At 39.4% G+C, this 10,697-nt stretch overlaps 3 protein-coding genes across 3 annotated transcripts; all 3 read right to left on the bottom strand.

The window, feature by feature from the left end:
• Nucleotides 1-28: 28 nt before the first annotated feature.
• LOC140965190 (proline-rich receptor-like protein kinase PERK15) lies at nucleotides 29-4,357 on the bottom strand. Its single transcript, XM_073425303.1, has 9 exons — nucleotides 3,949-4,357; nucleotides 2,805-3,603; nucleotides 1,684-2,223; nucleotides 1,475-1,561; nucleotides 1,306-1,376; nucleotides 1,136-1,212; nucleotides 825-972; nucleotides 583-744; nucleotides 29-435 (listed from the first exon to the last, which is right to left on the bottom strand). Exons 2-9 carry the CDS (start codon nucleotides 3,517-3,519, stop codon nucleotides 154-156), a joined length of 2,082 nt encoding a protein of 693 aa, XP_073281404.1. The 5' UTR covers nucleotides 3,520-3,603; nucleotides 3,949-4,357; the 3' UTR covers nucleotides 29-153.
• A 6-nt stretch (nucleotides 4,358-4,363) lies between these two features.
• On the bottom strand, nucleotides 4,364-4,987 carry LOC140965193 (uncharacterized). Its single transcript, XM_073425306.1, has one exon. The coding sequence runs from the start codon at nucleotides 4,963-4,965 to the stop codon at nucleotides 4,444-4,446; it is 522 nt and encodes a 173-aa protein (XP_073281407.1). The 5' UTR covers nucleotides 4,966-4,987; the 3' UTR covers nucleotides 4,364-4,443.
• A 473-nt stretch (nucleotides 4,988-5,460) lies between these two features.
• Nucleotides 5,461-8,471, bottom strand: LOC140965192 (uncharacterized). Its single transcript, XM_073425305.1, has 2 exons — nucleotides 7,125-8,471; nucleotides 5,461-6,072 (listed from the first exon to the last, which is right to left on the bottom strand). Exons 1-2 carry the CDS (start codon nucleotides 8,226-8,228, stop codon nucleotides 5,797-5,799), a joined length of 1,380 nt encoding a protein of 459 aa, XP_073281406.1. The 5' UTR covers nucleotides 8,229-8,471; the 3' UTR covers nucleotides 5,461-5,796.
• Between the last annotated feature and the right edge of the window lie 2,226 nt (nucleotides 8,472-10,697).

Genomic DNA, 10,697 nt, shown 5'->3' with positions numbered 1-10,697 from the left:
TATAGCATGTATGGGTGACAGAACAAAATAATAAATAAGAATTATTATAAATGTCATTGTTATAAACTTGAACTGCGAGTAAAATAAAATTGATTATATGACTGTTAACGTAGAAAATCTTGATCCTGCATTCATATTTTTTCCCTGTAGCTTTTACTTGTCATGGCTTGGTTTTACAATCTCTTTGGAGTGATCACTGCTGGATGAAGCAGATGGATTCAATCCATACTCACTCGTCTCCCCGTACTCGCTGCTGTTGAATTCCTGACTCGACATAACCATTTTCCGGAATTTCATCATATCAGCATTGTATGCACCAGTGTCATAAGCTGAAGTACTCGTCTTCCCGTTCGGGTTATATGCTGCACTTTGGCCTGGTTTCACGCCTTCATTCAAGTCTTCTAGCGAAGATTCACCCTCCAACGCACGGACGATCTGATAATATATGTATATATAGCACCGATTTTATATGTGTGAGTAAAAGTAAAGACTTGGTTGTGACGGATCAAAGCATTCTTTTTCCCTTCGGGCCAAACAAAATCACGGGGTCTGCCCTTACTGGGATATGGATGGGTTTATTACCTGGCTCATCTTGGGGCGTCGTCTTGCGGAATGGCGAATACTGGCTGCTGCACAGGTGATCATGCGTGCTATTTCATGTGGAATGTAGTTGTCTTCGAGGTGAGGGTCGACTAGATCTTTATAGTTTCCATCTTCCAAGGATTTGGATAGAAGAGGCCTAGCCTGACTTCACGCAAGTTCTTGTAAATAAAAGGATAGAAGAAGTACAAGAAAAATTTCCAAGGATTAATTTGAGAGCGAACCCAGTCTACTAAGCTATCTTCCAAGGTTCTGTTGGTTAGGTCTACAGGTCTGCGGCCAGTTATTAGCTCCAAAAGCATGACTCCAAATGAGAAAACGTCGGATTTTTCTGTGAGCTTGCCGCTTGATGCATACTCGGGAGCCAAGTACCTGAACGAATATCCAGAAAGGCGATCTTCTTTTAACTTAATTGAATGATCTTGATGAAAATGAAGGTATCGCTACTAAAAAAAACCTTGAACTTCCCCGATTTTCTTCTTTTTCATGAGGTAATGAATTGACGAACAAATGAATGAAATTTTTGCCTACTAACCCGAAAGTTCCCATGACACGGGTAGAAACATGAGTAAAATTGTCGGAAGTGAGCTTGGCCAAACCGAAATCGGCAACCTAACACAGGACAAGAAAAGAACCATAGCACACACCGAGTTAAAATATTTCATAAGTACTTGGTCCGTGGCATTTGAGGACATTTTTCATTACCATGGCTTCGAACTTTAAGTCCAGAAGAATGTTTGCTGCTTTGATATCACGGTGAATGATCCGAGGGTGGCCTGAAACGCATATGAAAATAAGCATATTTTCCTTCCCGTGAATACAGACACACCCCAAGATTCAACCGGAAGGTTGTAAAGTTAAACTTTTTTCTTACAGTCTTCGTGCAGGTAAGCGAGCCCTTTAGCTGATCCCACTGCAATACGAAGCCTAGTCGCCCAATCCATCACCGGTTGGCCTTTTCCTGTAACCAAATTTTTTGTTTCACATATGCAAGATTCTGAATCATGGTTATGCAGTTGGCTATGTGAGTATCATAAATTATTATACATACGTTAACTAGTCCCTTTCAAAATCCAAACATACCGTAAAGGTGGAATTCCAAGGTCTTATTGGGAACAAATTCGTATACAAGCATTCTCTGTCCTTCAGCAATGCAATATCCAACGAGAGAAACAAGATGACGATGATGCACACGACTGATGATTTCAACCTCAGCCTGGAATTCCCTCTCCCCTTGACCACTTCCGGACTTAAGGCTCTTGACCGCAACCTCCGTCCCATCGGTTAAAACACCTTTATGTACGAACCCGAATCCACCTTGGCCTAACAAATTTGCCTGAGAAAATCCACCGGTAGCGGCTGCTAGCTCCTCGTAGGTGAATTGACTCTTCGAACCAATGCCACCCATAAGCGGCGATGATGGAGGTTGATACATAGGCGTAGGATGTTGCCCAGAGTAACCTGAGCTGAAATCACTGCTCGTGTTTGCCGGCGGTGGGGGCGGTGGTACACCCCATCCGGCAACCGGTGTTCCCACAAGTCCAGGCGGGGGAGCAAGTTTAGTAGTTTGGTCCATTGGTGGATTATTCCATTGTGTGGAAGCATTGTAGTATTGGTCACCTCCTGCGAGATTTTTTTTAACCAACAAAACTCGAATAATCAGAGTTAAAATACATTCTTAGCCCAGTAAACGGGGTTTTACATCATTCTCCAACGATAAAATTTTATCTTTTTTGCCAAAAGTTCTATTTCTACTGCAAATTTTCCGATTGAAGATTAAGATATTTAAGCAAGAGTGCTTAAATACGTTATTGGAATAAAATTAATATTTATACGTATTACATCATAAAACGGATGGTCATGACAAATTTTGAGTACCCTTCGATCTCATACCAGATTCTTTACCTGCAGATCAATGTTGGAGCTGCAGAAGCTACAGCAATGGGGCTGGCATGCAACAGCAGAGATAATTTTAGAATGGAAGGGGAATTCTATGATTGAGTTTGCATCCAAATTACCGAATTCTTTGTAGTTTATATCAGCAGAAATGTAACTAGATTTGTGTGTGTTAGTGCATCTTTGAAGCTAATTGAAATAACTATAGCGGAATAGTAAACCAACTACCACTAACAGAATAAACTGGAAATAAGCCAAGCATTAATGCTTTCTGATAACAGAGGACTTGAATAAATGGGATTGCAGACCTCTAGGCGGGCGTGCAGGATCCATATAATATGACGGCCTCTTCCTCCTCCTCGAAAATATCAGGCACGCGGCGATGAGGGCAAGAAACACGAGTCCTCCAACGACAATTCCAGCAATGATTGTTGTATTTGCATTCGAATCAGATGGTGGTGGCGTATCACCAGGTCCTGATAACGAACCTGGTGAGGAACCTGATGATTTGTTAGGTGGGGCTGAATTTGGAGAGCGAGGGGGGGACAAGTAAGGGAATGGAGGTGCTGGTGAAGCAGCCGCCCGTGGTGCTGGAGGTGGAGAAAAGACGGGTGCAGGAGGAGAACTTGGCGTGGGAGGGGCATTTGTTGGAGCTGGGGGCGAGGGAGCGGTGGATGGAGGCGGACTAGAGTTAGCCGGAGGCGGTGGTGAGGCAATATCATCCGGGGGTGGGGATTGAGGTGGCGCTGGTGTTGAAGTGGGTGGAGCTAAGGGAGATTCTTCTGGTGGTGGGGGTGCGGCAGCAGGCGGTGGAGAAGAAGTTGGTGGTGCCGGGGTTGGCGAGGTTGGAGGGGCGGGAGGAGAAGGTTCTGATGGTGCTGGCGGAGGAGATTCGAGTGGGTCTTGCGGGGGGGAGGAAGACGGAGGAGAAGCTACCCCTTCTTTCGAGGAATTTGCAAGTATATTAGATTCTTCAATAGTTTTAGCAAATCCAGTTGGAGTAAGTTCAGGAGATGAAGCCATTTATGGAATGAACTTCCAGCAAGGATTTGTGCCGATACATACGCGGGGAAGTATGGTGTCGCCAGCAATAGCTTTTACAACAATCTAATATACAGAATGAAAGCAGTTCAAATATATATAAATGTATATATACACAAAATTAATGAAAGAATGGAAGGGCAGAAATTAACGATTGATCATCGCCTATCATCAGAAAACCAGATTTCCAATCCTATAACAGTCCCTTGTTTTGTCACCAAGATTGAGTGGTGCATCATGCATGCAACATGTACGTACAAGGCTCAAAGAGAACAAAAAGGGGAAATATTGTGCTTGTTGGCAGCAATCACGCATGAAATTTTAACACGGAGGGGACGTCGGTTCCATATATCCATGAGACAACCTTAAATCAATCGATGTTGTGCAACAAGTTTAGAGGGAGAAATGTACCTGAAGATCGAAGGGGTCTCACAGGAGAGAGAGAAGCTCTGGCATTGCGTTTTTTGCCATATTTTTTGTTCTTACAAAGAAGGGCTCATCTGTTTTCTCTCTTAATTCTCAAATCTTGTGATTTTAAAACACCTCTAATTTCGGCTAGGGGTTGGTTCATCATCCTCTTACGGACCAATGTTTTTTTGCTTAATTTTCCTTATTGTTATTCCGTGAATTTGGCAATCTAAATGTTATTAGGATTGGTATATCATAATTATTCCCCATCAATCTTGCCCATTAATCTTTGGGGGCGACTTTCCAAATTTTTGTATTCAAACCCGATCGTTTTAGAGTTGAATTATCTTTCATTTTTAAACTCTTATTTAAACATGAAATTATCGAGCTAATCAAACACTTATATGTAAACGAAACGAAACGAAATAAATAATAGAGTAGCACATTTTGAGGCCTGGATCACAAATAACGTACAGCTATATATATATTGGATAAAAATCAACCGAAGCATTGATCACTAGGCAGCGGGCCAGGTATGGATCCCTGTTGAAGAAATTGCAACCCAAACACGACGACAATGCCCAATAACGACAAGTAAGACAAGCCCTCCACGGCTCCAAGCAACCCGAATGGCCCATTTGGCAGGCCCGAACCCGTTTTCGACTTGGTGTACAAAGACCAGGCCGCAATCCCCACCACCACGAGGTAGCTCACTCCCTCTAGAGCACCTAATGATCCCGCCGGGCCTGGGGGAAGCCCGCAGCCGGTTGTTTTCAGCGTGTAGAGAGACCAACCGATTAGAGGCGTGGCGATTAATCCCCCGCCGATGGCCGCTGCTTCTAAAGGGGATGAGCCGCTTCCTTCACTGCTTTGCTTGGCCATGGCTTGAGGTTTGGTTCTGGTGGCATTGGGGCGGTGGTTTATAGGCGGTGGTACTGCAGGAGACAAGCGGAGGAGCAACATTCGAAAATCAGATGGGAGGATTAATTGGTTCACAATGTATTTAGAGGGGCAATTCATGAACCTTATCTACAATTGTAAGATACTAAATTGGACAACCATGTAAATATGTTTTGATAGCATCAATTAATTTTAGAAAATCTGTGTTTGTGATAATCGACCGGTTCAATTTTTTTTTTTTTTGATAATTTTATTTGTACTACGATTTATTAATATTAAAACAAGAATGAAATATTTGTTTAGTATGATCGACCATTAAAACTAGTTGAGTAAGACTAGACTTTTACAATATAAAACCTTATAAAAAAAATGTTTATCTTACACATCAACGTCATGATAACCCAAAGGGCGACAATACTCTTTTGAGCCTGTTAGAGTAAATCGACGGACTCAGCGCCGTCCATTGTGAATTCAGGCCCAACGATATCGAGTTGCAAAGGGCCCAAATCAAGAACCTGCAGCTGCCGAAACCAACCCAGGATACAAACTATTATTATACTGAGTAAAAGTTAGCAGACACAACACCATTCAAGCAGGCACGTGGGAGCAAAGCAATTCATTCAAATCATCATTCTAGCAAAACGACGTCGATCCCGGTATCGTGATTTGTCTTTTTACAAGCCAATTTCAAAATAAAACAAATTCGAAGAACAAGTTCCTCCAAAATCCATTTTCCCTCCGATTGAACACCCCAAATAACTAACATTTAAACCCCAGCAGCAACGGCTACTGCATTGAAACCCAACAAATAACCACTTTTCAAACATTATATCACTCATCCACCACAAAACTCCCTCCAAAATATGAGCAAAAGGCAACAGGCAAACCAAGATGACTTCAAGTGTCTGACATTTTCATAGAAAAAACCTCACTTGACCATCATTGCTCCTGCTAATGGTGCTTCGACGATTTGCTGCATGGCAGCACATCTTCATCTTCACAATCATCGTTGTCGTCGTCGTCGTCGTCGTCATTTCGTTTCCTTTTCTGGGATGAAGATGGCGGCAGTTCTTGGATTTCCCCATCTAGCTCTTCTTCTTCGTCCTCCAGATCTTCCTCGACTTCAGGATCCTCATCCTCGTCTCCAGGATCCATGTCACTACCTCTTGTTTCTGGTTCAGTACGCCCAACAGGTTGAACTAGGTAACCATTGTCAAAATCTTCCTCCTGTAGTCAAACTAAATTATATTAGTTTTTAAAAAATACTTGAAATTTCCATCCAATTAGTAGACCTGGTTTTTTTAAAAAAAAATGGGACGTCGCAGCAAGATAAGTATAAATTATGATATATATGCCATTAAAGAATATCCGAAGAGAAGAGTATGTAAGAATAACTTGCCACTAAGAGAAACCAGAACCCCAAGATCCAAGATGGTTCACAAATCACTCTCGGCCACTAAATTATCAGCGTATTAAAAGCAAACCAAATCTAAAAGGAGACAGTATAAACACTTGTTTCCTGCAGATACACCATAACTATGAAGAAAATACACATTTCAGAAAAGAACAGAATATATAACATACATAATTCAATCCCATCAAAAGTAACAACAAAATTGGGCCATGCAACGCATAATCAGAAAATTGATTGCAGAACAAGACAGCTGAGAGTCATAGGTTTGACATAAAATGCAAGGATTCAGTAGGCGGAATATGAAGGAACAAATGTTTCTCTTGAGTAACGAACAGCATGGAACCCATTTCACAAATCCTAAGTTGTATTCAAATGCCAACAAAGACTCCGTTTTAGCAATGCATCTTTAGAAAACTTCCTAGTACTAGGAACCTTCAAGTTTTTACATATAATGAGTTCTCGAGCACAGAAGTGCTTCAAGAACACTACCAAGACAAAATCTGTCCACAACATAAACTCCTATTTTGATTGATTTCTATTACAAAACTCAAAAAATAGTAAGAATCTCAACAAATATCCAAAAATATGAAATCATGATGTGCTCAACCAAAAATTGAAAACTTATCAGCGCTAAAAAAAATGCACTGTCCCGTTCAAGAACCGAAAGCTGTGTAAAGAAAGCACCAGCGATTAGAGTTCAAAGGACAAGTATTACGCATCAAACTATATATCAGGTTCGTAGAACACAAAAACATTAGCATGCAGACAATTCATCGAAAATTCTCAATGAACTGTACATTGAATTCAACCATCAACAATATATGAGAAAGAAAGGCCATTTCTCAATTACAGAGGGATCGATCACCTCATCCTCATCGTCAAAGTCTACATCCTCCTCAACAGCCTGCACTTCCTCGCCAGTCTCCCCATTATCATCCTCATCTACCTCATCCTCACCTTGCTCATGCCCATCAATCTCACCCTCTACACTCGTCAACCTCCCAGTACCACCCGCCTCCCCAAAATCCCTCTCCTCGTTATTCACCTCTTCTTCCTCATCATCATCATCATCATCATCGTCCTCATCCTCATCATACTCCACACCATCTTCATCCTCACTGTCATCAATCTCATGTACTTCCACCACATCCTCATCCTCTCCGTCATCATCTTCATACACCTCCAGATCATCATCCTCTTCTCCTTCATCGTCATCATCCTCTACATCCACAGCAACCACCCCAAAACCATTCGAATGGGCATGAGAATCACTGCTACCTCTGCTCAACCCGTCAACCACTCTAGGAGTTTCTGTTTCCTCCTCGTCAGCATCACTCTCCTCATCCTCGTCTACATCCACAACTCCCTCAATCCCAGCTTGATCGCTGTTGTTCATCCTGAACGGACGATCCTCTCCATCAACCTCTCCGCTCCCAGGGTCATCCTCCTCTTCTTCTTCATCCTCCTCTTCGTCGTCCGATTCTGGCCTCTCATTCTCATCCACATCCATCTTATCCAAATACTTCAAGGACCTAATTAAACCAAAAACCTGGGCCCGGTAGTCCTTAATCCGTGTCACGGGGCACTCATAGAGATCCAAAGAAACCAATCTCAGCTCCGCCAACGGCCTCAAGTCATTAATATCGGAAATTCTATTGTTGGACAAGTCAAGGTCCCGGAGCGATTCAAGGCCCGCTTCAACAAGGAACTCTAAGCCTCCGGCAATCCTGTTGTCTGACAGGATTAGCCTTTGCAAATTTCGGAGGCCAGGGAACTGCTCTAACGACGAGACGCCTATATTGGCTATGGAGAAGTGCTGCAGACTGTGAAACTTCTCGAAAAGTGACGGCTGAGGTAAACGACCATGCAGGCACTTGACGGCGCCGTCGAGGGTTAACGATCGGACGGAAGCGACATCAGTTTGACCGTCTAATGCCGCCTCCACCGCCCTCTCCCAGATCTCGTCCATTAATTAATCAAACCCTCTCTTTACTGATCAAATTCACTAAGCTTTACCCACCAATAAAATTAACGTAAATGATTAAATTTCTTGTTTAAACTTTGAGGCGGAATCTTACAACCCTAGATTATGAATTCCAATTTTCGTATATATTTCGTCTCTCGCTCTCTAAAACGCCATATCCAGTGAGGTTTTCTAGCTCGCTCATAGATAATGGAGGCGAGTCGCGCCCGAGTTGAATTACTTAGGGTAAGGTTAGGGTTGAGTTAAGTTTGACCGCGGTTGGGTAAAATGGAAAGATTGAACGCATTTGCATTTGATGCGTCGGTTATCTTTGGCCGTTCGATTTTCTTTATCAGGATCGATGACATGGAATGAATATCAACGGTGGAGATAGGCTGATATTGTGTTTCTTCCAGGCTTAAAGAATCTAGATATTTGATCAAAAAATCTCCGTCATTCATATACGCTGTGAAATTCAATGTTTTAATCCGACCTAATCGAATCGATTTATTTTAATAAAATATTTCACCATTGTTGAACCCGAAAAATCATTACGTTGTATAAAATAATTATATAATATAATAGATAATATATTTTTTATTTTAAATATTTTAAATTATATATATAAATAATAAAAAATATTTGTTTTTCAAGATTAAAATCTAAACAATATATATAATGAAATATAATTATATATATTTTTTAAAAAAATAAATTAATTAAAATAAGGTCTAATATTAAAAAAATATTTTTAATAAAATTCGAAATTAAAAATAAATTAATTAAGATAAGGTCTAATATTAAAAAAAATATTTTTAATAAAATTCAAAATAAAAAAGACACATATATGTATAAAATATAAATATAAAAAATAGATTTTTAAAAAAAATAATAATTTAAATGTGTGAATTTTTAGGATCGGTTTTGTCTGTTTTGACCGGTCGAATTGGTTCTTGACCGGTTGTGACTGGTTTGGCCGGTCAGATGTTTTTTAGCATTTCAGACTGGATTTGTGATTGGTTCTCGGTTGAACCGCCAATCTGATTCGGTTTTGAAAACAATGATGAATTTAATAGAGTTTTTTCCAATAAAAAAAAAGCTAATAGAGCACCAAAACTCATAATTTAATAAACTAATTTTAGATATTACAGAAATTACATGGGCAGAAATGTATTTTTTTGATTGATTTAACCTTCATTATTCAAGGAAAAAAAGTGTTATCTTAAATTTATCAACAAGTTATTATTATAAAAAATCAAAATTATATAAAAATTATTAAAGTATAATCTATATTTAAGTTTTGATGATCTTAAACTAAACTCATCAGACTTAATAGAGATCATTAAACTGAACTAAACAAGACTATATGCGTGTTGATCAACCTACATTGTTACAAGCTTTACGGAACAAACAAATCGAAATGGTCAACTATTAGTTTATTCATCAACGTAAATCAAACCAAGTTATTCGAGCAGAACATGTCAACTCGAAGACCATTATGTCAGCATTCTTTGGAGACAAAAAGACTATCTCCGAGTTTATTATAAAGTTGTCAGTAGAGACAAACGAGAGAATATATGTTGGTTACCATTTTCAGACAGTGTCCAAGAAATTGAATTTGATATTACTATATTTGGCAACTCCGCATATGTGAGTATCATATGTATTTATTAATGTTGAGGACCAATACCTATATATAAGGAATACATCAAGACTGAAGATCTCTCTCTCGCGATGACTATTGTTTTATCAATCTTCATCAAACATTCAAATCGCACAATATCTCTTAAAAGATTCATCTTTAAGTTTTTTTTTTGCGCACACAATAAATTTTTAATTAAAATCGATTAATGAAAAATATTGTTCGCTTCATATTGTCGCTTATATTTTATACACAAACGTTGTTGTATTATGAGAATCAATAATATCTGTCAGAAGCATGTTCTGAACAGATCAAGTTGAAGTAAAGAGTGTTAAGAGTTCCAGCTCATTAGGGTTGTTGAATCGTGCTGAAATAGATTTGTATAATTGTTTTATTGATCAAATATTCCAGTGAAATGTTTATGGAAACAGAAGAAGAGAAGATATGGAAGTTTAGTGTTATAACTTCCATAAACAAATTATTGTCTCCTTACTTATTGTTGATTACTTGTGCAGTTGAGATTGTTATTTGTGCTGATAAGTCAACTCAAGTAAATTGAATTGTTACATTTGTATATATCATATTCAATAAGTAATTTGATATATTTACGTACTTAAAAATGATTTTAGGAGCCTAAATTATTTAATCTGATTGAAATATTGAATTGAGCTGTTAACACAACTTAAAGTTTAACATTATTTGACATAGTTTGTGTTGGGTACAATAATTGTCCCTTCTGGAAGAGCGATCAAACAGCGAAATTTGAGCTGCTGTGCGGTTCAAAAGATTTGAGTTGCGCCGTTATCACAAGTTATAGCTTTTGGTAAAGCGAC

Source organism: Primulina huaijiensis, chromosome 18, assembly GCF_012295235.1.
Source record: "Primulina huaijiensis isolate GDHJ02 chromosome 18, ASM1229523v2, whole genome shotgun sequence".
NCBI classification, from domain to species: Eukaryota; Viridiplantae; Streptophyta; class Magnoliopsida; order Lamiales; family Gesneriaceae; genus Primulina; species Primulina huaijiensis.
The sequence above is the reverse complement of the archived record's forward strand: the minus strand, read 5'-3'. Positions and strand labels throughout refer to the sequence as shown.